The sequence below is a fragment of the Pongo pygmaeus genome, chromosome 20 (genome assembly GCF_028885625.2).
Source record: "Pongo pygmaeus isolate AG05252 chromosome 20, NHGRI_mPonPyg2-v2.0_pri, whole genome shotgun sequence".
Taxonomy (NCBI): Eukaryota; Metazoa; Chordata; class Mammalia; order Primates; family Hominidae; genus Pongo; species Pongo pygmaeus.
Genome location: NC_072393.2, coordinates 205,034 through 231,876, shown reverse-complemented (window position 1 = coordinate 231,876; position 26,843 = coordinate 205,034). Strand labels below are relative to the sequence as shown.

Sequence of the window (26,843 nt, the reverse complement as noted above, 5' to 3'; positions counted from 1 at the left end):
GTCGCCCAGGCTGGAGTGCAGTGGTGCGATCTCGGCTCACTGCAAGCTCTGCCTCCCGGGTTCACATCATTCACCTGCTTCAGCCTCCCGTGTAGCTGGGACTACAGGCGCCCACCACCACGCCTGGCTATTTTTTTGTATTTTTAGTAGAGACGGGGTTTCACCGTGTTAGCCAGGATGGTCTCGATCTCTTGACCTCGTGATCTGCCTGCCTCGGCCTCCCAAAGTGCTGGGATTACAGGCGTGAGCCACCGCGCCCGGCCCCATCTCTATTAAAAAATACAAAAATTAGCTGGGTGTGGTGGCGGGCGCCTGTAGTCCCAGCTACTCGGGAGGCTGAGGCAGGAGAATTGCCTGAACCCACGAGGCGGAGGTTGCAGTGAGCCAAGATCACGCCACTACCCTCCAGCTTGGGTGACAGAGCAAGACTCCATCTCAAAAAACAACAAAACACAACAACAATCAATCAATCAATCAATCAGTGGTCCAAGGAAGATCCTGGAGATGGAGAGATTTGAGCAAGGCCTTCCCGGAGGGGAAGGGAGTTGGACCGGGTGTACCAGGCAGAATGTACGGTGAGTGCAGAGGCTGAGTCCGGAGGGACCAACGCAGCCAGAGAGGGCAGGAATGACCTGGGCGTGTAGGCCCTTGCTGGCTACAGCAGAGCCCACTAGGACCCCTCTCCAGCCCCCCAAATCCTCGGAATACAAGCCCTTCCTTCCTCTGAGCTTCGGTGTCCTCGTCTGTAACATGAGGACTTGCCAGGCATGGGCTGGTTGCCCAGCAGAGCCTGAGAGCTGGTCCTGTCCTCACTGTCCCATGGGGACAGCGGGCTCTCTCTGGATGAGGATGGAGGGGAGCTGGCAGGTTCTCTGTGTCCTCACGGGAAGAACAAGCCTTCCTTGTTAGAGTCTCCCAGGAACAAAGGGGCAGGCAGCGGCAGGGCGCGTGAGTCTGAGTCGGGGCTGGCCGCCGGACAAAGGACAGCAGTAAGCAGCCTCAGGGAAGTGGGGAGTGGCAGATTGCGGAGGCTGGGAGCATGAGCTGACCCTGGACGGGCCGGCGGCAGCACCCACAAACACCTGGCCTCCCCCTTTCTTACTGTGCCGTGTGCCAGGGACACAGAAACAGCAGGTCGTCGGAGGAACCCGGCCCCATGGGGGTGATTGATCCCAGAGCTTCCGGGGAGCCGTGAGAGGAACAGCCGATGGCTCTGTACTGCAGGATCTTCCGCAGGCCCTGTGGACATCCCAGGTGGGGTGGTCCTGGCCACTGCAGGGTGCCTAGCGGTATCCCTGCCCCCACTCACTCCATGCCAGGAGCTCCCCAAGTCGTGACGACCACAGGTGTCCTTGGACACTGCCCAGCGTCCCCTGGGGGCAGTCACCTGGGTTGGGAACCCCTGGTCTGTTGATTTCAGCCCACCATGATCTCATAGCTCCGTGTCACTGCAACGAGGGTGAGCCTGCGTGCCTGGGGGAGTGGTGAGGGGACTCAGGCAGGTGGAGGTCTATCGGGGAGGAGCCTGTGCTAGACACAGTGGCAGCCAGGATGGGTATCTGTAGGGCTCCCCATGGTCATGTCTGAAGAGCTGGCTCTGGCTGACATAGAGTGGCCTTTTGGGGCTAGGAGAGGCGTCCCGGGGATCCCTGAGGAGGTGGGGGTGGGTGTGGGGGGAGGACGGGGCCCTGGACTGGGCCGTGGCTGTGGGGTGGAGAGCAGCGGTCAGCTGCTGGGTGGGCTTTGGATCCAGGAAGCGGCCCCAGGGGTTTGGATCCAAGTCAGCATGAGTCTGGAGGTACCATTTGCTGGAGTGAGGGAAGGCTGGAAGAGGATGTTTGAATGATAAGGGGCCAGATGCTCTTGTCTGCAGAGTGACCCCGTGGAGTCAGGCTGACATATGCCCGTTTTTCAGAGGAGGAAACACATGCACAGCAGTGCAGTGACTCATCAGGGATCACACAGTGTCTAATCCAGAAACCCTGGTTCATGGGCGGAGGAGGTCTGCCTGGGAAATTCACTGCAGGAAATTGTAAAGGCGGAAAAGTGGGGATAGCCTCGGCGCCCGTCGAGGGGCGGGGCTGGGGCAGTCGTATGATGGCGGCCAGGGTGGGTGACATTGAGACTGGCAGGTGTGGGTGGGCAGGACAGTGCAGGGGCCAAGAACATTCTGGACTTGAGTCCTGGGTCCACACTCCTGCTGGCTTTGCGACCTCCACCTCTGTCCATGGTGATAGTCATGGAACAGCTCGTGGGGTGGCGCCTGTGAGCACAGAGCTGGCAGCAGAGCCGTTCTGCACTAGTGTAATCTGCTGTATGCCAAGGACGCCCTGCCGATCTCACCCTGTATGCAGTAGGCGATTAATAAGTGCCCATCCACTAAGGCAGCATTTCTCCATCTTGACACCATTGGCATTTGAGGGTCTTCTCTTGGGAGGAAGCATTGTAGGTCTCCAGCCACTAGATGCCATTAGCACCCCTGGTCCTGGCAGCCAAGAATGTCTCCAGACATAGCCAAGTGTCCCCTGGGGGCAGCAACACCCATGGCTGAGCACCATTGGCCCAAGGGATCAGTCCTAGGCTCCACTCTCTAGACCCGTGCTGCCCGACACAGCGTCCACAGGCCACAGGTGACGCTGGAGCACTGGAACCGTGGACGCTCCACACTGAGGCAGAGAGTGCAAAACATGCCAGGCTGGGAGGACAGCATGGAAAGAAGAGTGTGAAATATCTCACCTGGAATGTTCGTATGCAGAAATGATATTATTTTGGATCAGGGGGTTAATAAGATATATTATTAAAATTAATTTCGTGTGTTTTTCTTTTTTTGATACAACTACTAGAAAATTTAAAAATGGCCAAGCATGGTGGTTCATGCCTGTAAACCCAGTGCTTTGGGAGACTAAGGTGGGGGATTGCTTGAGGCCAGGAGTTAAAGACCAGCCTGGGCAACATAGCAAGATCCCATCTCCACACACAAAAAAGAAATTAGCCAGGGATGGTGACACATGCCTATAGTCCTAGCTACTCCAGAGGCTGAAGTGGGAAGATCACTTCAGCCCAGAAGTTGGAGGCTGCAGTGAGCTATGATTGCACCACTGCACTCTCCGGCCTGGGTGATAGAGCAACATATTGTCTCAAAAAAAAAAAAAAAAAGTAGGAGGTTCTCAGTCTGTTTCTGGTGGGCAGTGCTGCTGTGGATGATCAACTTTCTGGCTAGACCATGAGCTTGGTGAAGATGAGTTGGTCTTGGTTGTCATCATCCTTCCCATTATCCTTTCCCATCATCCTCCAATCATCCTTCTCCATCATCCTCCCATTTTCCTTCCCATCATCCTTCTCCATCATCCTTCCCACCATCCTTCTCCATCATCCTTCCCACCATCCTTCACATCATCCTTCCCCATCATCCTTCCCTATCATCCTTCCCCATCATCCTTCTCCATCATCCTTCTCCATCATCCTTCCCATTACCTTTCTCATCATCCTTCTCCGTCATCCTCCCTATCATCCTTCTCCATCATCCTCCCTATCATCCTTCCCATCATCCTTCCCTATCATCCTTCTCCATCATCCTTCCCCGTCATCGTTCTCCATCATCCTTCTCCATCATCCTTCCCCATCATCATTCCCATCATCCTTCCCATCATCCTTCCCTATCATCCTTCTCCATCATCCTCCATCATCCTTTCTATCATCCTTCCCATCATCCTTCTCCATCATCCTTTTCCATCATCCTTTCCCAACATCCTTCCCCATCATCCTTCCCCATCATCCTTTCCCATCATCCTTCCCATCATCCTTCTCCATCATCCTTCTCCATCATCCTCCATCATCCTTCCTATCATCCTTCCCATCATCCTTCTCCATCATCCTTTCCCAACATCCTTCTCCATCATCCTTCCCCATCATCCTTCCCCATCATCCTTTCCCATCATCCTTCCCATCACCTTCTCCATCATCCTCCATCATCCTTCCCCATCATCCTTCCCCATCATCCTTCCCATCATCCTTCCCATCATCCTTCCCATCATCCTTCCCATCATCCTTCCCCATCATCCTTCCCATCATCCTTCCCATCATCCTTCCCATCATCCTTCCCATTATCCTTCCCTATCATCCTTCTCCATCATCCTCCATCATCCTTCCCCATCATCCTTTCCCATCATCCTTCCCATCATCCTTCCCATCATCCTTCCCATTATCCTTCCCTATCATCCTTCTCCATCATCCTCCATCATCCTTCCCCATCATCCTTTCCCATCATCCTTCCCATCATCCTTCCCATCATCCTTCCCATTATCCTTCCCTATCATCCTTCTCCATCATCCTCCATCATCCTTCTCCATCATCCTCCCATCACCCTTCCCCATCATCCTTCCCTATCATCCTTCCCATCATCCTTCCCATCATCCTTCTCCATCATCCTTCCCATCATCCTTCCCATCATCCTTCCCCATCATCCTTCTCCATCATCCTCCATCATCCTTCCCATCATCCTCCATCATCCTTCCCATCATCCTTCCCCATCATCCTTCCCCATCATCCTTCCCATCATCCTTCCCCATCATCCTTCCCATCATCCTTCTCCATCATCTCCCTATCATCCTTCCCATCATCCTTCCCATCATCCTTCCCATCATCCTTCCCATCATCCTTCCCCATCATCCTTCCCCATCATCCTTCCCATCATCCTTCTCCATCATCCTCCCTATCATCCTTCCCCATCATCCTTCCCCATCATCCTTCCCATCATCCTTCTCCATCATCCTTCTCCATCATCCTTCCCATCATCCTTCTCCATCATCCTTCTCCATCATCCTTCCCCATCATCCTTCCCATCATCCTTCTCCATCATCCTTCCCATTATCCTTCCCTATCATCCTTCTCCATCATCCTCCATCATCCTTCCCATCAACCTTCCCATCATCCTTCTCCATCATCCTTTTCCATCATCCTTCCCATCATCCTTCTCCATCATCCTTCTCCATCATCCTTCCCATCATCCTTCCCCATCATCCTTCTCCATCATCCTCCATCATCCTTCACATCAACCTTCCCATCATCCTTCCCATCAACCTTCCCATCATCCTTCTCCATCATCCTTTTCCATCATCCTTCCCCATCATCCTTCCCCATCATCTTTCCCATCAACCTTCCCATCATCCTTCACATCATCCTTCCCATCATCCTTCCCCATCATCCTTCCCATCATCCTTCCCCATCATCCTTCCCATCATCCTTCCCATCATCCTTCCCCATCATCCTCCATCATCCTTCTTGTCATCCATCCCCATCATCCTTCCCAGCATGTGACGCCCTCTCCCGGCACCGCCCACCTTTTGCTCTCCCAGATGTCACCAGAGGGCGCTTGTGAGCTCTGATTGGGACGCGTCCCTGCCCACAGCTCTCACGTCACCCACGTCCCCACAGTCCACAGTCCGTGCAGGACCCGCCGCATCAGCTTCCTCCCGGCTCCTCTTCTTGCTCACGCTGCTGCAGCTGCACGGGCCTCGTCGCTGTTTCTCCTACACACCAGGCACGTCCTGCCCCAGGGCCTCTGTGCGTGCAGTTCCTGTCGGCCTGGAATGCCTGGCCCGCCTCCCGAGCTCGGCTTCTCCTCTGGTCTCTGCTGGAGGGTGACCTTGTCAGCGAGGCTCCCGACCTCCCAGTTCACATCGCAGACGCTCACACCACCAACCACCCTGTGGCTGACCGTCACAGTTACTGCCTGAGACTGTCATTACTGCAGTTACTACTGTTACTGCCTGAGACCGTCATTACTGCAGTTACTACTGTTACTGCCCGAGACCATCATTATAAGACTGAACGAAGGGACAAATGTAGAAAATGATAAGAAACAAAAGAAACTTTTAAATAGAAATGAAAACTTAAAAGTAACTATTTTAAAGGAAGGGCAACATGGGGAAGAAAAGAGAGAAGAAAAGAGAGAAGAAGGGGCCGGGCGCGGTGGCTCACGCCTGTAATTCCAGCACTTTGGGAGGCCGAGGCAGGCGGATCACAAGGTCAAGAGATCGAGACCAGCCTGACCAACATGGAGAAACCCCGCCTCTACTAAAAATACAAAATTAGCCGGGCGTGGTTGCGCATGCCTGTAATCCCAGCTACGCGAGAGGTTGAGGCAGGAGGATCACTTGAACCTGGGAGACAGAGGTTGCAGTGAGCTGAGATTGCGCCACTGCACTCCAGCCTGGGCAACAAGAGTGAAACTCCTTCTCAAAAAGAAAAAAAGAAGAAGAAAAGGGCTCCCTGCTCCTAGTGAGCAAAGGCAGCTTCCTGAGCTTCTACAGCCCTTAGTATTTATTGGGTAACAAGAGCAGGGAGGAGGAGGTAATGATTGAGCAGCTGCTTAATTGATCACAGGTTCATATTGTTACTGACAGGCTTCAATAATGCCTAATCATAAGAAACATTTGTGCCTGGGTGGTGACGGCCCTCAGCAGCTCTTCTGCGCAGCAGACACACTTTGTCAGCTGGCCAACATTCTGCATTTATGAGAACAGTTTGCTGTTTACTCATATAGCCCCAGTGCTCTACTGAGTTGATCACGGCCCTCACTCTTTCGGCCTCCAACACCCCCTTCGCCCACGTTTCCTCCATAGCACGACGTGCCCTCTGCACTCACGTAAGTTTCACTTATCTGCCTGCCTGCCTGTCTCGAAGGGAAAGGGAGGACGAGGAACTTGTGTGTTTTGTCCCCTCCCGTTTTCCCAGCACCTGAGCAGGGCCTGGCCCCAAATAAACACTGGCTAAATTCCTAATTATGGTGAGAAAAAGGGTCTCGGGAGCACCGACGGCGTCACCTCCCAGGACAACGAGGCCGGGCAGTGAATAAACACTGGCTAAATTCCTAATTACGGTGAGAAAAAGGGTCTCGGGAGCACCGACGGCGTCACCTCCCAGGACAACAAGGCCGGGCAGTGAATAAACACTGGCTAAATTCCTAATTACGGTGAGAAAAAGGGTCTCGGGAGCACCGACGGCGTCACCTCCCAGGACACCGAGGCCGGGCAGTGACGTCCCTCGCCTGCAGCCGGCAGCTGGGCGGGTGGACGTGGGACCAGCGTCTGGCCTCTCATCCAGTCCAGCCTCCCTTTTTTTCACTGTTGGGATTTAGTCTCTTCTGTCGAACAGGCAGGATTAAAATCAGGGCTCATCTGCATGTGTGCTGAATTCATTTGCATCTCATTTGCAAGCTCTTTGCTTGGCAGTTGCGACAAGCTCTGAGCTGAAGACAGAGTTGATAGAATCTGGTGCAATCAGATCAGAAGGGGACTGGAGGCTGGAGGGGCCCCAGCTCGTTCTGGCGAGGCTGCCGGCCCTCAGCGTCCTCCCAGCAACACGCTGTCAGCTTGGCCGGCTTCCCATCCTGTCTTCCCTGTGTTAGGTTTTGGTTCCATCCCACGTAAAATGGGGAAATGGAGGCAGGTGGGGCCGAGTCCTGGCTGGAACCTGGTTGTAGGGTTCTGGCAGCCCAAGTCACAGAGGGGAAACTGAGTCAACTGGGGCCGAGTCCTGGCTGGAACCAAGTCTCTGGCTGTCTTCCCTTAGTGGCTGTCTGGTGTGGCCTGGACCTGGTGACCCGGATGTGAGGAGGGATGGGGTTGGGGGACGACCTTCTAGGCCCTTGTCCCCTCTGTCTCTCTAGCCCTGGGACCTCCTGGGGTCCTGCACGTCTGGCTGGTTTTGGTGAAGGAGCAGCTTTGGCCGAGGGAGGTTGGGGTCTTTCCTCCTCTCTCCCTCCTCAGCACCCATCCCTGCCGTGGCTCTGGAGTTTGTGCTGCCTCTGGAAACAAGCAAATGGTGTGTCCGGGGTTGGGGGATGACAGGGTCTGTGGGCTGGGGGCCTTCGTGACCGAGGAAGGGGCCAGCGAGGGTTGGTTTCCTGGCAGAGGCATCTCAGGTAGAGAGAAGGAAAGCAGGTCTGGATGGTCAGAGTAGAGCGGCAAAGGGGAAGGAGCAGGACGAGAGGACAGGGGGAGGTGGGGACGAGGCTGTGCAGGGCCTGTGTGCCGCAGCGTGGCACATGCCTGCAGTCCCAGCTACTCGGGAGGCTGAGGCAGGAGTATGGTGTGAACCCGGGAGGTGGAGCTTGCAGTGAGCCGAGATCGCGCCACTGGACTACAGCCTGGGCGACAGAGCGAGACTCCATCTCAAAAATAAATAAATACATAAATAAAAATAAAAATAAAGACCAGCTTTTTTTGGGTGGGGAGGAGGTTTTTTTTTTTCTCTTTTTGTTTTATTTTGATGTGCAGTCTCGCTCTGTCACCCAGGCTGGAGTGCAGTGGTGTGATCTCGGCTCAGTGCAACCTCCACCTCCCGGGTTCAAGCGATTCTCCTGCCTCAGCCTCCTGTGTGGCTGGGATTACAGACATGCACCACCGTGCCCAGCTAATGTTTTAATTTTTAGTAGAGACGGGGTTTCACCATGGTGGCCAGGCTGGTCTCGAACTCCTGATCTCAAGTGATCTGCCCTCCTTGGCCTCCCAGAGTGCTGGGATTACAGGCATGAGCCACAGTGCCCGGCCAAGGGATTATTTCTACAGTTTTCAAGTTCATGGATTTCTACCGTTATCTTTACAATCTTCCTTATACTTACTCTTGTTTTCCTAGCTTCTTAGGTGGATACTTAGGCCCAGGCTGGAGTGCAGTGGCACAATCTTGGCTCACTGCAGCCTTGACCTCCTTAGGCTCAAGCAATCCTCTCACCTCAGCCTCCTGAGTAGCTGGGATTACAGGCACACACTACCACTCCCAGATGATTTTTGTATTTTTTGTAGAGATGGGGTTTCACCATGTTGCCTAGGCTGGTCTTGAACTCCTGAGCTGAAGCAATCTGCTTGCCTTGGCCTCCCAAAGTGCTGGGATTACAGGTGTGAGCCACTGTGCCCAGCCTTCTTTTCTCATATAAAAATTTAAAGCAACCATTTGCCCTCTAAGCACTTCTTTAGCTGCATCCTACGCAGTTTAATATGTTGATTTTTTTATAGTCATTTAGTTTGAAAATTTTCTAACTTCCTTTTTGATTACTTATTTGATGCATGGGTTATTCAGAAATATGTTGTTTAACTTCTAAATATATTTAGGGGATCCTGGATATCTTAAAGTTGGTGTTTCTATTTTAATTCCTTTTTCACCGGATAATATGCTCTGTAAGTTTCAAAAGTCTGATATGTTCTAAGGCTTGTTTTATGATCCTTTATGTAGACTATACCATTTTGATTAAAAAGTTTTAAAACATTACGCAATACATTAAAATTACATTGCAGGGTGAAGTGTATAATTGTATGGTATGTGAATTATATCAATAAAGCTGTTAAAGATGACACTGCAGGCCGGGCATGGTTCTTCACACCTGTAATCCCAGCACTTTGGGAGGCCGAGGTGTGTGGATCACCTGAGGTCAGGAGTTTGAAACCAGCCTGGCCAACATGGTGAAACCCCATCTCTACTAAAACTACAAAAAGTTGACAGGGCGCGGTGGCTCACGCCTGTAATCCCAGCACTTTGGGAGGCCGAGGCGGTCGGATCACAAGGTCAAGAGATTGAGACCATCCTGGCCAACATGGTGAAACCCCGTCTCTACTAAAAAGAAAAAAAATTAGCTGGACATGGTGGCGCGTGCCTGTAATTAGCTACTAAAAATACAAAAAAATTAGCTGGACGTGGTGGTGCATGCCTGTAATCCCAGCTACTCGGGAGGCTGAGGCAGAAGAATTGCTTGAACCCTGGAGGCGCAGGTTGCAGTGAGCCAAGATCGCGCCACTGCACTCCAGCCTGGGCGAGGCAGCAAGACTCCGTCTCAAAAAAAAAAAAAAAAAAAAAAATTAGCCGGGCATGGCAAAACCCCATCTCTACTAAAAAATACAAAAATTAGTCAGGCGTGGTGGCGGGTGCCTGTAATCTCAGCTACTCAGGAGGCTGAGGCAGGAGAATCGCTTAAACCTGGGAGGCAGAGGTTGCAGTGAGCCGAGATCGAACCACCGCACTCCAGGCTGGGTGACAGAGTGAGACTCTGCCTCAAAAAAAAATATTACACTGCAAAAGGCTCCAAAAAATACAGAAACGAACAAAGAAGAGACAGGAACGTGCATCTCATTTGGCAGTTTTCTGAGCCTCTTCTTGGAGCCTCACGCAGTGGTCGCCTTCAGTGTATCAAAATCAATTGTGATTTAAATCTTGGAGGCATCTGGGAGGCGGTGAGGACGGCTCTCACCTCCTCTCTGTCCTCGCCACTGCCCCAGGGCCTCTTCACGGCTGCCTCCTCACCTGCTTTGGGACTGTTCAGTTTTACCTTCTCTGCGGGGCTCACCCGCACCCACACTGCCACCCTGGGCCCCAAACCTGTCTGCGTTTTCCCTCACACTCAGTACCTCCTCATACACCAGACTGTGTTCACTTATCACATTTACTGACGACTTTCTCTCTCCCATCCTGAGAACATCTCCTTCTTTTCTGTCTGTTCGTGTCCAGTTCTCACCACCCCCAACAGAGACTGGTACACAGTAGGTGCCCAGTACATGCTTTGGCAGGAATGAGCGACAGGATGAGGCAGTGAATGCTTCTTGGCTCAGAGTTGAAACTCCCAGAGTTGTGCACTTGCTGTATGACCTTGGGCTGTGCCTCAGTTTCCCCAGGTGTAGAAACGGGGCCACGCCACCCACGACCCCACCAGGCCCTCCTGCTGCGAGGCTGTGGGTGTCATGTTTGCAGGTCTAGTTCCCTGGGGCTGGCCCTGGCCCCAGCTGCCCAGCTCTGCCGGCTCCCGGGAGACGCACTCTGCTGACACCGGACTCTTTCCTGGACCGTCCAGCCGCCTGGCCGACACTCGATCCCGGCCCCACTTCCAGGCCAGTGTCCGGCCGACCAGCCTGCCTCGGGCCAGGGCCCCACGACTCCCTGCTGCGGGACAAGGGGCCGTCTGTGCGGCTGTGGTCGTGGGAGGGTGTGGTGAGGCCGTGAAGGTGGGGACGGTGCCTGGGCCTGTGGCCGCCAGAGCTGCTGCGGCTCAGGAGGTAGCACCAGGCCCCGTGGGTGCTGTGGGGGCCATCGCCTGCCCACCATGGGGACCCTCAGCTGCGACCCCACCCCACGGCGGGCCACAGGCCCCCTTGGCCGGCGAGTGACGGAGGGCCAGATTCCGGAGACAGGCCTGAGGAAGTCCTGTGGGACGGCCACCCTGGAGAACGGTGCGTGCCAGCCGAAGGGACGGGTGGGACCCTTTCCTGCTCCACTCCCCCTACTTCTGGGGATTCTGGAATGTTCTGGGAGCCCAGCAGGAGGCAGGAGTTTCAGGCAAGTCCTCGCCCTTCCCTAGACCTCAGTTTTCCTTCCGGCAGGATGGGTGTGGACACGGGGTTGCCATGAGCCCCGAGTATGTGTCTGTCCAACGGAAGCTGAGTGCTTTGCCGGCCAGGTCCCTTTCCAGGGGCTGTGGGTACAGCAGTGGGCAAAGCCACAGGGATCATGCGGGAGATGCAGGGAAGAGGGGATGTTTCCAGCGTGGCCCTCAGGGACAGGCGCCCTAGACAACGCGGGGCAGGGCGAGGGGCGCGTGTGCAGAGGCTGCTCTGCTGGGAATCACATCAGCTGCCGGCCTTGGTGAGGGCCCAGGAGGACAGTTTCCTCACCCACAATAAGCGGCTGGAGTCAGGCCCCAAGCCAGGTCCTCGGGCTGGTTCTTTGGTCTCTCCTGACCCCGGTGGCATGGAGATTCTGCAGAAGCCACAACACATGGCGTCGGTGACCGTGTATCTCTGGGAGGCTCAGGCCTCAGTCTCCCCATCTGTGACCGTGTATCTCTGCCTGGGCCTCAGTCTCCCCATCTGTGACTGTGTATATATCTGCCTGGGTCTCAGTTTACCCATTTGTGACTGTATCTCTGCCTGGGCCTCAGTTTCCCCACCTGTGACAGTGTATCTCTGGGAGGCTCAGGCCTCAGTTTCCCCATCTGTGACTGTGTATCTCTGGGAGGCTCAGGCCTCAGTTTCCCCACCTGTGACCACGTATCTCTGGGAGGCTCAGGCCCCAGTCTCCCTGGCTGTGCCCCAGGGTGAAGGATGCTGCTGTCCCCAGCCTTTCCTCTGTGATTCATGTCTGACTCACAATGCAGGCATCACATTTTGTCCCCGAGGGGCAGCAGCCTCTTGCTCCCCGGGGCCCCCAATCCTCACCATGGAGGGAGAGGGGAACCCAGGCTAAGGCTCAGGAGCGGGGCCAGGGTTCCTTCCTCGGGGAATCTGGGCCCAGGCGGTGACCTGAGGGCTTTGGGCTGCAGGCTCGGGGCCAGGCTTGTACGTCCTGCCGTCCACCGTGGGCTTCATCAACCACGACTGCACCAGGGTGGCCAGTCCCGCCTACTCGTTCGTCCGGAGGCCCAGTGAGGGTAAGGCGGGCGGGCGGGCGGCTGGGGGCTTCCCTGATCCTCCAACCTCCTCCTAGGAGCACTGATGGGTCTCCTTACCCCTTAGATCCAGGCCCCCAGTTAGTGCATCAGGAAGCAGGCAAGGCTGGGCTCTACAACCTGCTCCACCTCCTACTTGCTGTGAGACCTCAGGCAAGCTGCTGTCCCTCTCTGTTTTTTCATTGATAAAAAGAATGGAAGGAGAAAGAGCGCAGCAGGGAGGTGAATACCTGTACCTGCCTTCCCGTGTTTGCAATTCCTTGCTGCTTGTACTCAGGCAAATTGCTTAAGTGCTCTGCAACTCAGTTTCTGTTAAAAGTTAACAATAGTAGGCTGGTGCGGTGGCTCATGCCTGTAATCCCCACACTTAAGGAGACTGAGGCGGGCGGATCACGAGGTCAGGAGATGGAGACCATCCTGGCTAACACGGTGAAACCCTGTCTCTACTAAAAATGCAAAAAACTTAGCTGGGTGTGGTGGCTCACTCCTGTAATCCCAGCACTTTGGGAGGCTGAGGCAGGCAGATCACGAGGTCAAGAGATTAAGACCATCCTGGCTAACACGGTGACACCCCGTCTCTACTAAAAATACAAAAAAATTAGCCGGGCGTGGTGGCGGGCACCTGTAATCCCAGCTACTCGGGAGGCTGAGGCAGGAGAATCGCTTGAACCCAGGAGGCGGAGCTTGCAGTGAGCCGAGATCGCGCCTCTGCACTCCAGCCTGGGCGACAGAATGAGACTCTGTCTCTAAAAAGAAAAAAAAAAAGTTAACAATAGTAACAAAAACATTAACATAATATTAAAAATAATAACAGACTCCATACAGGGCTGTTGTAAGGATTAGATGCATATTAAATGCCTTTTTGAGATTCATTAAGTGAGGATTAAATGCTTTTAAAAGTAGCCGCAAAGTTGGGTGGGGTAGTGTGCACCTGTGGTCCCAGCTGCTGGGGAGGCCCAGGCAGGAGTATCACTTGAACCCAGGAGGTGGAGGCTGCAGTGAGCTATGATCGCACCACTGCACTCCAGCCTGGGCGACAGAGCGAGACCTCGTCTTAAAACAAATTTAAGAAAAAGAAAAAATAGTCAGTGCTCAGTAAACGTGTGCTGTCGGGTGTGAGGCTGAGCCCTGAGCCCCAGTTTCTCCACCCTGAAGGTGGGGGCTCCCCAGGCCTGGCCCATCTCACAGGGCTGTGGTGTATCTCTGTGGACATTCCTGGCTGCTTGTGCAGGCGGCACGGCGGGAGGGCAGGCAAGGCGGGAGGCAGGCATGGGGTGCGCCGGCTCGCTGTGCCACGGGCTGGTGGCCTTGCCCCATGGTGCCTGCTCCTGTCCAGAATGGGCGCAGTGGCTGCGATGGGCTCCGACCGAGTGAAGCAGCTCAGGCGTGGACCCCGCCGGGCACACAGGGAGCTGTTGGTGTTCATTAGCGGCGCTGCTACCACGGGCCAGCAGGTCTCAGGGCTCCCAAATTCCATAACTCCATCAATGCTCCCAAATTCCATCCCTCCATTTTCTATCGCTGCTCCAAGGTCCCAGCTGGGCTGGGAGCGCGGTCGGAGGGGTCTTGTGCGGGGCTTTGGACAGAGGCCTGCTGGGAGGGGCAGGACAGCAGCCTGTTCTCAGCCTTCAGAATGAACAAAAATCCCAGCCCACACTGGGACTCAGGAAGCTGCAAGGGGTCTCAGAATGCCAGTGAAGGCGTCAGCACCCCCTGTCCCCAGGGCTGGCTTGAGAACTTAGCTTGTGGGCCGGGCATGGTGGCTCATGCCTGCAATCCCAGCACTTTGGGAGGCCGAGGCGGGTGGACCACGAGGTCAGGAGATCGAGACCATCCTGGCTAACACGGTGAAACCCCGTCTCTACTAAAAAAAAAAAAAAAAAAAAAAAAAAAATTAGCCGGGCGTGGTGGCGGGCGCCTGTAGTCCCAGCTACTAGGGAGGCTGAGGCAGGAGAATGGTGTGAACCTGGGAGGCAGAGCTTGCAGTGAGCCAAGACTGCGCCACTGCACTCCGGCCTGGGCAACAGAGCGAGACTCCGTCTCAAAAAAAAAAAAAAAAGAACTTAGCCTACGACCCAGACAGATCTGAGTTCCCAGGTTCAAATCCAGTCTCAGGACACCTCCTGGGCCAGAGACAGCGTGGGGAGTCTGGTGGGTGGAGTGGGGATTTTGGGGATCGTGCACACTTTGCTGAAGGCCCAGGGTAGGCTTCCTGGAAGTGGAGCGTGGGATCTGGGTTTTGTAGGATGAGTAGGAGTTCGGTGGAGCCCCCAGAAGAACTGAACTCCAGGCAGAGCCTGCTTTGTGGGCTGAGCCCTTGAGATGAGTGACGTCATGATGAGCTGGGGTGTGTTCATTTCTCACGGGACACTGAGCCAGGGGTTGGGGAGGGCAGAAGAAAAGGCTGGAAGGTTCCAGGTGCAGGGTAGAGTCCAAGGTCAGCGCTTCAGCATGGGGAGTCCTGACGGCCAAGCACTGCACAGTGAGCACTTTGAGGCGAGTCTGTGGTCACGTGAGTGAGGCCCAGGCGTCTGAGGAGGGGCGATGGGATTATGATCAGGAATTTCTTTTTCTTTTTTTTTTTGAGACTGAGTCTCACACTATGGCTCAGGCTGGAGTGCAGTGGCGTGATCCTGGCTCATGGCAACCTCTGCCTCCCGGGGTTCAAGTGATTCTCCTGCCTCAGCCTCCCGAGCAGCTGGGACTACAGGCGCCCGCCACCACAGCCGGCTAATTTTTTGTATTTTTAGTAGACACAGGGTTTCACTATGTTAGCCAGGACGGTCTTGATCTCCTGACCTTGTGATCCACCCACCTCGGCCTCCCAAAGTGCTGGGATTACAGGCGTGAGCCACCGCGCCTGGCCTCTTTTCTTTTTTTTGAGACTGAGTCTCACTCTATCGCCCGGGCTGGAGTGCAGTGGTACGATCTTGGCTCACTATAAGCTCCACCTCCTGGGTTCAAGCAATTCTCCTGCCTCAGCCTCTTTGAATAGCTGGGATTATAGGCAACTGGCACCACGCTTGGCTAATTTTTGTATTTTTAGTAGAGACAGGGTTTCACCATATTGGCCAGGCTGGTCTTGAACTCATGACCTCAGATGATCCGCCCGCCTCAGCCTCCCAAAGTGCTGGGATGCCAGGCGTGAGCCACCGCGCCCAGCCATGATCAAGGGCTTCTAATAAAAAATTAGCAGGGCGTGGTGGTACATACCTGTGGTCTCAGCGTTTGGGAGGCTGAGGTGGGAGGATAGCTTGAGCCCAGGAGGTCGAAGCTTCAGTGAGCCATGAGCCACTGCACTCTCCAGCCTGGGCGATAGAATGAGACACTCCCTCAAAAAAAAAAACAAAACAAAAATCTCCTCAGCCTCTTCCAGTCCTGGGGGACTGTATTTGCCCTGGGCCTGGGGAAGCGGCTAAAAATAGACCCTCTCCCTCCTGCCAGTCTAACGAAGGATGAGGCCGTGGCTAAGGGTCAGTGATCACCCTTGGAATGTGGCCCGTGAGCCTGCATTGGGGACCACAGCGTATGTGCAAGTACTTGTGCCTGTGGCGGGGAGGTCTGGAGCTGTGTCTGGGCCACACCGCGTGCCACAGACTCCTCAGGGGAGGGCGAAGGTTTGGATGACGTTTCCCCCCTCACCCGTGGCTTGCTGCCACGTGTACTGAGTGTGTGCACAGACGGTCTGTGGGGCCGTGAACACCGGACACGCTGCTACACACACGCAGGTGCTTGCGCATCTGTCACTGGTTGTGCTTTGGTGTGGCAATAATGGTGAAAGCAGCAAACGGTCCCAATCGCCAAGTGCAAGGCCACAGATCACTCCCTTCTGTGGATCCTCTCACTTTTTGATTTTCTCAACATACTGATGAGGAAAATAGGCTTAGGATAAATAACTTGGCCAAGGTCACCAGCTCACAAGAGGCCCTGCTGGATTTGAACGTGGTCCAACGCCGAGCCCCTCTCTTTAGCATGCGACCTGCCAACAAGCTGAAGCCTTGATTCAGAGCCTAGTTGCTCTTGTCACTCTTTCTTTATGTACAGTTTTTTTTTTCTTTTGAGACTCCGTCTTGCTCCATTGCCCAGGCTGGAGTGCAGTGGCGCGATCACAGCTCACTGCAGCCTCCACCTCCCAGGCTCGTGATCCTCTCCCTTCAGCCTTCCGAGGAGCTGGGACCTCAGGTGCATGTCAACATGTCTGGCTAAGTTTTAAATTTTTAGTAGAGACGGGATCTCGCTGTGTTGCCCGTGCTGGTCTCAAAGTCCTGAGCTCAAGTGACCCTCCTGCCTCGGCCTCTGAAAGTGCTGGGATTACAGGTGTGCACCACCACACCCAGCCTAATTATGTCCAGTTCCAACAAACCCACGAGCTGGTTCTCCAGCCCACACCTGCGCAGAGGTTAGGGGGCAGAGGTGGCTACAAACAGCAGCAGAGCAGAATCACTTTGATTGTCAGGAGACAGAGTCAGAGCAGAGACCTGAGGCACCCAGTTCAGGCAGCCACAACTCAGGGCCCCTGGGGTGACCACTCCGAGATGGGGCTGGGGTGACCTCTGACCTGGTGGGAGTGTCTCGGGGCCAACAGGGGCACTGAGGCCGGGCAGTGGGGCAGGCACCGTCTTCAGAATCACTCTCAGCACTCTGGGCTCCTCTCCCCAGCACCACCTCAGGACACCAGCCCGGGCCCCATCTACTTCTTGGACCCCAAAGTCACACGCTTTGGCCGCAGCTGCACCCCTGCCTACTCCATGCAGGGCCGGGCCAAGTCTCGGGGTGAGTACTGGAGCCATGCAGCTGCACAAGGACCTTCTTTCCAGGGTCTCAGCGACTCTCCTGCCCTGTCCTCTCTCCCCCACTTATCCTTGGAGTTCTTAGAATGCAGTCTTTGGAGTGATCAAATCCAAGGGACACAGGAGGGGCTGCCACTCCAGTGCCCACCGGGGCTGGGAGAACTGAATGAGTGAAGCGGGTCAGGGTCACAGAGGCCCTGGACACACATGGCCACAGAGGCAGCTGGCCTAGGTGTCAGGAGGTGAGAGGTGAATGGGGACTGTGGCAAATCGGCAGTGTCCTTCACAGGCACCCAACAGTTTGCCCGCACACCTGACGCACCTGCCTGACTCCATTCTCCCATCCACCCACCCACCCACCCACCCATCTATCCACCCGTCCATCCACTCATCCATCCACCCACCCACCCATCCATCTATCCACCCGTCCATCCACTCATCCACCCACCCACCCACCCATCTATCCACCCAACCATCTATCCATCCATCAATCCACTCATCCATCCACCCACCTAGCATCCACCCACCCAACCATCCACCCACCCACCCATCCATCTATCCACCCGTCCATCCACTCATCCATCCACCCACCCACCCATCCATCTGTCCACCCGTCCATCCACCCATCCATCCACCCACCCACCCATCCATCCATCTATCCACCCGTCCATCCACTCATCCATCCACCCACCCACCCATCCATCTATCCACCCGTCCATCCACCCACCCACCCGTCCATCCACCCACCCACCCATCCATCCATCTATCCACCCGTCCATCCACTCATCCATCCACCCACCCACCCATCCATCTATCCACCCGTCCATCCACCCACCCACCCGTCCATCCACCCACCCACCCATCCATCCATCCACCCGTCCATCCACCCATCCACCCACCCACCCACCCATCCATCTATCCACCCGTCCATCCACTCATCCATCCACCCACCCACCCATCCATCTATCCACCCGTCCATCCACCCACCCACCCACCCATCCATCTATCCACCTGTCCATCCACCCATCCATCTATCCACCCATCCATCCACTCATACATGCACCCACCCACCCATCCATCTATCCACCTGTCCATCCACTCATCCATCCACCCACCCACCCATCCATCTATTCACCCGTCCATCCACTCATCCATCCACCCACCCACCCATCCATCTATTCACCCGTCCATCCACTCATCCATCCACCCACCCACCCACCCATCTATCCACCCACTCATCCATCTATCCACCCGTCCATCCACTCATCCATCCACCCACCCATCCATCTATCCACCCGTCCATCCACTCATCCATCCACCCACCCACCCATCCATCTATCCACCTGTCCTTCCACCATCCACCCAACCATCTATCCATCCATCAATCCACTCATCCATCCACCCACCTAGCATCCACCCACTCAACCATCCACCCACCCACCCATCCATCTATCCACCCATCCTTCCACCATCCATCCACCCACCCACCCATCCATCCATCCACCCGTCCATCCACCCATCCATCCGTCCATCCACCCATCCATCCATCCACCCGTCCATCCACCCATCAATCCACCCACCCACCCACCCATCCATCTATCCACCCATCCTTCCACCATCCACCCAACCATCTATCCATCCATCAGTCCACTCATCCATCCACCCACCTAGCATCCACCCACCCAACCATCCACCCACCCACTCATCCATCTATCCACCCATCCATCCACCATCTACCTAACCATGTATCCACCCATCCATCCACTCATCCATCTACCCACTTGGCAGCCACCTACCCATACATCCACCCACCCACCTATCCATCTATCCCCTCATCCATCTACCATCCAACCACCCATCCACCCACCTGCCCACCCATCCACCCATCCACTCACCCACCCATCCATCTACCCATCCATCCATCTATCCACACATCCATTCACCATCCACCCACCTACTCATCCATCCACCCACCTACCCATCTGTCCACCCATCCACCCACCCACCCACCCATCTATCCACCTACCCATCCATCTGTCCATCCTTTCACCTACCCACTCATCCATCTATCCGCCCACCCACTCACCCACATAACCATCTATCTACCCATCCATCCACCCACCCACTCATCCCTCCACCCACCCATCCATCCACACACCCATCCACCCGCTGACCTGCACCCATCCACCCACCCACCTGCCCACCCATCTACCTACCCACTCATCCATCTATCCACCCACCCACCTACCCGTCTATCCACTCACCCATCCAGCCAACCATTCACCCATCCACTCACCCATCCACCCACCCACCCATCTATCCAACCACCCACTCATCCATCCACCCACCCACTCATCCATCCAACCATCTACTCATTCACCTACCCATCAATCCACACACCCATCCACCTGCCCATCCAACCACATACCCACCCATCCACCCATCCTCCCACTCATCCATCCACCCATCCACCTACCCATTCATCCATCCACTCACTCATCCATCCATCCATCTACACATCCATCCATCCATTGATCCCCCATCCACCCACTCATCTATCCACCCACGCACCCATCCATCCATCCATTCATCCACCCATCCACCCGCCCATCCTTCCACCATCCACCCAACCTTCTATCCACCCGTCCATCCACTCATCCATTGACCTAGCATCCACCCACCCAACCATCCACCCATCCATCCATCCACCCACCCACCCACCTATCTATCCAGCCTTCCACTCACCCATCCATCCATCCATCCATAATCTATCCACCCATCCTCCCACCCATTCAGCCGCCTACCTACCCACTCATCTATGAATCCTTACTTTTTTCCTTCCACCCATCAACCATTCCATCCATCCATCCATCCATCCTCCCACCCATTCAGCTACCCACCTACCCAATCATCTATGAATCCTTCCTTTTTTCCTTCCACCCATCAACTGTTCCATCCATCCATCCATCCATCCTCCCACCCATTCAGCCACCCACCTACCCACTTATCTATGAATCCTTCCTTTTTTCCTTCCACCCATCAACCATTCCATCCATCCATCCATCCACCCATCCATCCATTTACAAATCCCTTCATGAACCATTCACTTCTCGCTCAACCACTCACCTCCTACCTATCCTGTTCACCCATCAACTCAGACAGTCAACTGCTGGAGAGTTGGAGTAGATTTGACATTCCTTCCTTTTTATGGGATCCCAGTCTGGTGGGGCAGTTAGATGCAGGTGCAGAACATCCCACCTCAGTGTGCTCACGTCTGGAGAGAGGGGAAAACCCAGGCTGTGGGGCTTGGGAAGGGCTGTGAGGGCTCTACCCTGGATGGTCTGGGGAAGGCAGCAGGGAGGAGGGGTGGAAAATGAAGGTGTACTTGGCCCTGGGTCCAGCTTGGGCAAAGTCCTGGAGGCTTGGAACACAGACCATGTGTATGGAGGATGGGGAAGGGAGTGTATGGAGGATGGGGAAGGGAGAGAAAGGCACTTGGGCTGCTTGAGAAGCGTTGTGAGCTCCAGGGTGCATGTGGGCAATGGGGAGCCATGCCGGGTCTCTGGGCAGGTGAGGACGTCAGTGCCACCTTTCCTTCCCCACTCTCTCAGGTCCGGAGGTGACGCCAGGCCCTGGGGCCTACAGCCCAGAGAAGGTGCCCCCTGTGCGCCATCGGAAACCGCCGGCTTTCACCCTGGGCTGCCGCCTCCCTCTGAAGCCCCTGGACACCTCAGCCCCTGCCCCTAATGCCTACACCATGCCTCCTCTGTGGGGCTCACAGATCTTCACCAAGCCCAGCAGCCCCAGCTACACGGTGATGGGCCGCACACCCCCCGCCCGCCCCCCACAGGATCCTGCTGAGATACCAGGCCCGGGCCAGTATGACAGCCCGGACGCCAACACCTACCGCCAGCGCTTGCCTGCCTTCACCATGCTGGGGCGGCCCCGGGCCCCGCGCCCCCTGGAGGAGACCCCCGGCCCCGGCGCCCACTGCCCAGAACAGGTCACCGTGAACAAAGCCAGGGCTCCAGCATTCTCTATGGGCATCCGCCACTTGAAACGGGCCAGCACCATGGCCGCCACCATGCCCTCCCGGCCTGCGGGGCACAGGCTGCCCGGCCGCTGCTGCTAGGCCAGGCCTGTTTTCCACACGGTGAACGGGGGCGGGCAGGTCTCTCCTGGGGCCTGGCTTTGGCTGGAGGGGCTAGAAGCCGAGAGGGGCTGGGAAGAGAGTCTTCCCTCCTCTTCCTGAACTGTCCAGGTCCTTCTAGGACACCTGATCCTTCCAGTCCCTGGGGGCTGTGACCCATGGCTGTGCAGGGTGCAGGGTGAGTCTCCTTCCAGTGCCCCAGTTTCTTCCAGTTTCTTCCAGGTCACACCAGGCCAGGCCAGGCCAGGCGGGGAAAGGGACACCTTCCGGCCCTCCCCAGTAGCTGGCTGGAGACGGAGCTTCCTGTGTCCTAGAACTCGGCGTCCAGCCCCACTAGGGCCTGGGTCCCCATCACAGCTTGGGTTAACCCCGGTCCCAGCCCAAATTCAGGCTGGAGGCAGCCCTGAGGCCTGTGCCTTTCCCACTCCACCTTCTACAGTTGCTTAGCCAATAAACCTTTCCTGGGCTGGAGAGCTGTCAGCATCGCAGATGCAGGCTCATTTAATGTGTCTATTTTTTTTTTTTTTTTGAGACGGAGTCTCGCACTCCTGCCCAGGCTGGAGTGCAGTGGCGCGATCTTAGCTGACTGCAAGTTCCACCTCCTGGGTTCACACCATTCTCCTGCCTCAGCCTCCCAAGTAGCTGGGACTACAGGAGCCCACCACCACACCCGGCTAATTTTTTATATTTTTAGTAGACACAGGGTTTCACCATGTTAGCCAGGATTGTCTCGATCTTCTGACCTTGTGATCCTCCTGCCTCGGCCTCCCAAAGTGCTGGGATTACAGGCATGAGCCACCGAGCCCGGCCTTAACGTGTCTATTGATGTCACAGAAAGGAGACCCAAACCCTGCCCTCCAGAGCCAGACCCGTAACCCTCCAGTGCCCAGGGGGTCTGAGAGACCAGAAGAGAGACCCAGGGTGAGGGGAGGCCGGAGGTGGAGCCAAACTTTTGAGCGGGCAGCCAGGTAGGCTTCCTGGAAGAGGCAATATTGAAGCTGGGTTTTGAAGGATGTATAGGAGCTTGAGGTATTCTAATATCTGCCATCAGTAGCTGCTTGCTATGTTTTGGATATTAATAAAGATATCTAAGCTTCATAGCAACTCAGGACCAGGTGGCATTTACTGAGAGGAAATGGTGCTTTGGAGAGACTGGACATTTGTCCTGGGGCATGCTGTGAGCCCACACCTCAGTCTGATGTCAGGATTTGAACCCTGGACGTTGGACTGAGTTCCTGCCACTGTCTCCAAGGGACAGGAAGGAAACACACTGGGGGTGCCCGTGTGACTGAGCCCTCTGTGTGCCAGGGAGGGATGGCACCTGGACCACCTTACAAACTTCCCATCCAGAAAGACCCTAATCCCGGAGCTTGGGAGGGTCCGACACTGCCCTGGGACCTCCCTGAAGGATGCAGCCTGGGAGGCATGCAGGGCACAGAGAGGGGGTTGTGGGGCTGCTCTCAGCCCACAGCCCTCAGCCTGGGGCCGCCAAATCTGTCCCACCCTTTACCCATCAGGTGAACACGCCCCAGGACCCAGCGGCCTGGATCCCCTGCATATGCCTGGACACGCACCCAGACGCAGCGTCCACCCTGCGCACAACACACACACCGCGCGCAGGTCCAGCCGCGGCTCCACCCCGACCAATCGCGCCCACGATCCCCTCCTCCCGCGGACGCGCAGGGGCGATCTGAGTCCGACACGCGCCGCGGCAGAGACGGCCAATCGCGGCCGCGCGCCTCGCTCCCCTCCCCCACCTCCCCGGCCCCGCGGGCGGCGCCGGCTGTGATCTCATCCTCTGAATTATCGATCAGGCTCCGGGCAGCCTCGCCCCTCCCTCCCTCGCCCCCTGCCAGCGCGTCCCGGCCCCTCCCTTTGTTCCCGGCAATCAGCCCTGCTTGGGGCGGGGCAGGTGCAGGGGAGCTCCGGCCGAGTCGGGCCAGGAGGCTGGGTCCCGGGGTGACAGTGACACCCCGTTTTCTGGTGCAAAAGGAACTGACCCTTGAGGCCAGGGAAGGTGCGGCCGGTCTCCGAGAGGCTGAGGCTGGGGACGGAGCGGCCGGCCTGGAAGACTGAGGCCCAGAGCTCAGATGAGGTGGTGCGGGACTGGGCTCCCCAGAAGTGAGGGAGGAAAGGCCGCGACCCTCCAGCCCGCTCCCCTGGGTTACAGCCGGAGAAACTGAGGCCGGGACAGGCCGCAGAGCAGGGGCCCGGCTCCGCTCCTAGCCCCCCCCTCCCAGAGCCGGCACTCCTGGGTCTGAGCCTCGTCTGTGAGCCCTCGGCCGCGCCCCTTCCCCTCCCCGCACCTCAGTTTCCCCACTAAGAAATAGGGGTGACCCTAAGGTATCTTCTAGCTGGAACAACGGAGAGGGAGGGGCTGACTTTAGGGTCCGGGGTTCTCTTTTCCCTGGCCGCGCCTCCCCAGGCCTCAGTTTCCCCACTAAGAAACGGGAAAGAAGGGATGTGGAATTTCTAAGCTTCTCCAGCTCGGTCCTTCTGGGAACTTGGGCGGCGGGCGGGGGTTGGGGGCGCAGTGGGGAAGGTCGCTGACGGGGTTCTGGGTTCAAAGCCCCGTCCTGCCTTGGCTGCGGGTTCCAGGCCAGCGCCCGGTGTCCTCGGAGGGCCTCAGTTTCCCCAGCCTCGCGGCCAGGCGCCGGGACGAGGAGGGCCGGGGTCCCAGGGGCGCAGCCCCCCGCGGCTGCGCGCTGGGCCGGGCGGATGACATCACCGGGCCGGGGGCGGGAGGGAGCGGGCGGAGCGGGAGGGCTTCCTCCGCGCCAGGCGCAGCGCCCGGTCGGGTTCCGTCGGGCGGCCGCGGCCATGACGCAGGGTCCGGGTGGGCGCGCGCCCCCGGCGCCCCCCGCGCCCCCCGAGCCCGAGGCGCCCACCACCTTCTGCGCGTTGCTGCCCCGAATGCCGCAGTGGAAGTTCGCGGCCCCGGGCGGCTTCCTGGGCCGCGGCCCGGCGGCGGCGCGGGCGGCTGGGGCCTCGGGGGGCGCGGACCCCCAGCCCGAGCCGGCGGGCCCGGGGGGCGTCCCGGCGCTGGCGGCCGCCGTCCTAGGCGCCTGCGAGCCCCGCTGCGCCGCGCCCTGTCCCCTGCCCGCGCTCAGCCGCTGTCGGGGCGCGGGGGCGCGGGGACCGCGGGGCGCGCGTGGGGCGGCAGGGTCTGGGGACGCCGCCGCCGCCGCCGAGTGGATCCGGAAGGGCAGCTTCATCCACAAACCCGCGCACGGCTGGTTACACCCCGACGCCAGGGTCCTGGGGCCCGGGGTCTCCTACGTCGTGCGGGTGAGTCCCCCCCACCCCCCGGGAGCCCGTTCGCGGCGGCCTTCCCTCCCCCACCCTCTCCTCCGGGATCCCCGGACCCCGTGAGCCAGGTGTCTCCTCCCCATCCTTCCTGCTCTCCCGCCACCCCGGACCCCCATCTCCGGCCGGCGCCCGGAGGCTGCCCCCACCCGGAGGCGCTGGGGTCGGGGTTCCCACGGCGTCACGTGGGGAGGGGCGGGGAGAGGGCGGCGGGGGAGGGGCGCGCATGCGCAGGTGCACCGCCCCCACTCGGACTGGGCGTGCGAGGCCGAGAGCGGCGAGCGGCCGGGGCGTCTCTGTCACCGGAGCCCCCTGGACGGCTGTTCACGAATGACAGACGGGGCCCGAGACGCTGGCCTGCGGTGGGGGTGCGGGAAGGGGTGTTTGGAGAGGGGCTGGCGCCTGGACAGACCCCAGGATTCCAGATGGGAGGCTGCAGGGACTTCCAGGGCGGCCAAAGAAGCGGCCTTTGTTTATTTATCCTGGGTCTTATGATAAATGAACCTTTTCAGACACACGGGGAAGTCGGGCGCCTAGACACAGCACGCCTCCACCTAGGACGGTAACCTTCCCCTCTGCTGACGGGTCTGCCCTTCTCTGTGGTTTATAATAAACCGTGTGAAGTCACCTGCAGGGGTGACAGCGCCGTGCATAGTCCCCTGTCTTCTGAGAGAGCGGCTGTCCTACAGCTGCAGTCATTACGGCGTCTGGGAAAATGATCAGCCACTCCCGCACGCCACTGCCGGTGGGTGCTCCCAGCTCCTCCGGGCCTCTGCGGCCAGGAACGTTAGCCTGTGTTCGCATTGGGTTGTGTCTTTGCTTTTCTGGATACTGAGTTCAGTAGGGTCCTTCCCCCTACACTGAGTTCAGTGGGGTCCTTCCCCCTACACTGAGTTGAGAGGGGTCCTTCCCCCTACGCTGAGTTCAGTGGGGTCCTTCCCCCTACACTGAGAGGGGTCCTTCCCCCTACACTGAGTTCAGTGGGGTCCTTCCCCCTACGCTGAGTTCAGTGGGGTCCTTCCCCCTACACTGGGTTCAGTGGGGTCCTTCCCCCTACACTGAGTTGAGAGGGGTCCTTCCCCCTACACTGAGTTCAGTGGGGTCCTTCCCTCTACACTGAGTTGAGAGGAGTCCTTCCCCCTACACTGGGTTCAGTGGGGTCCTTCCCCCTACACTGAGTTGAGAGGAGTCCTTCCCTCTACACTGTGTTCAGTGGGGTCCTTCCCTCTACACTGAGTTGAGAGGGGTCCTTCCCTCTACACTGGGTTCAGTGGGGTCCTTCCCTCTACACTGAGTTTAGTGGGGTCCTTCCCCCTACACTGAGTTGAGGAGGGTCCTTCCCCCCTACAGCGAGTTGAGAAGGGTCCCCCTTACAATTCCTGTGCCGTAGGAGTCTGACCTTATTTGGAAACGGGGTCCTTGCAGATGTAATCTAGTTAAGATGAGGCCTGGCTGGATCAGGGTGGGTCTCTGTAAGGAGAAGGAAATTTAGACTCAGATGCACAGAGGAGCGGGCCGTTAGGAGACAGGCAGAGGTGGGGGCCTCAAGCCAGGGCCCACCAAAGCCTGCGGGAGCCCCCAGAAGCTGGCTGCGAAACCTCACTCCCCCACGTGTGGTCCGGGGGCCTGGGATTGTCAGCCTCAGGCGTGCTCGGCCTACGGAGTACAACCGGCTTCTGCCTCCCCAGGACCCGCTTCCGCCTCCCCGGAACCCGCTTCCGCCTCCCCGGGACCCGCTTCCGCCTTCCCCGGGACCCGCTTCCGCCTTCCCGGGACCCGCTTCCGCCTTCCCCGGGACCCGCTTCCGCCTCCCCCGGGACCCGCTTCCGCCTCCCCCGGGACCCGCTTCCGCCTCCCCCGGGACCCGCTTCCGCCTCCTCCGGGACCCGCTTCCGCCTCCTCCGGGACCCGCTTCCGCCTTCCCGGGACCCGCTTCCGCCTTCCCCGGGACCCGCTTCCGCCTTCCCGGGACCCGCTTCCGCCTCCCCCGGAGCCCGCTTCCGTCTCCCCAGGACCAGCTTCCGCCTCCCCAGGACCCACTTCCGCCTCCCCCGGGTCTGTGCAGATGCCAGGCCTGGTTGGGTCTGTTTTCCCCGGTGGCATCGGGCCGCCCTCGCCGTCTCCCGGCAGTTTGTCCTACAGGTTTAACGCCGACGGCCAGCGTGTTCCA

The 26,843-nt window shown here is 57.4% G+C and overlaps 2 protein-coding genes across 6 annotated transcripts in view; both read left to right on the top strand.

Annotated features, from left to right (window-relative positions):
* Window positions 1-5,451: 5,451 nt before the first annotated feature.
* CIMAP1D (CIMAP1 family member D) lies at window positions 5,452-21,855 on the top strand. 3 transcript variants are annotated; one of them, XM_054473575.2, is made up of 4 exons: window positions 11,087-11,213; window positions 12,302-12,409; window positions 17,087-17,200; window positions 20,829-21,855. In XM_054473575.2, the coding sequence occupies exons 1-4, from the start codon at window positions 11,087-11,089 to the stop codon at window positions 21,347-21,349; spliced, it is 870 nt and encodes a 289-aa protein (XP_054329550.2). In that variant the 3' UTR covers window positions 21,350-21,855. The 3 variants fall into 3 exon arrangements, with proteins under 3 accessions (XP_054329548.2, XP_054329550.2, XP_054329549.2); XM_054473573.2 differs by lacking the exons at window positions 11,087-11,213; window positions 12,302-12,409 and adding an exon at window positions 5,452-6,646; XM_054473574.2 differs by lacking the exon at window positions 11,087-11,213 and having other exon boundaries at window positions 12,163-12,409; window positions 17,013-17,200.
* A 2,268-nt stretch (window positions 21,856-24,123) lies between these two features.
* The window catches only part of SHC2 (SHC adaptor protein 2), a 43,529-nt gene continuing 40,809 nt past the window's right edge, over window positions 24,124-26,843 (top strand). The window contains exon 1 of one of the 3 annotated variants that reach the window (XM_054473572.2): window positions 24,124-24,655. In XM_054473572.2, the coding sequence (XP_054329547.1) occupies window positions 24,188-24,655 (468 nt within the window). In that variant the 5' untranslated portion in view covers window positions 24,124-24,187. The remainder of the gene's footprint in view (window positions 24,656-26,843) is intronic. The other 2 variants (XR_008497431.2, XM_054473571.2) reach the window with 2 other exon arrangements.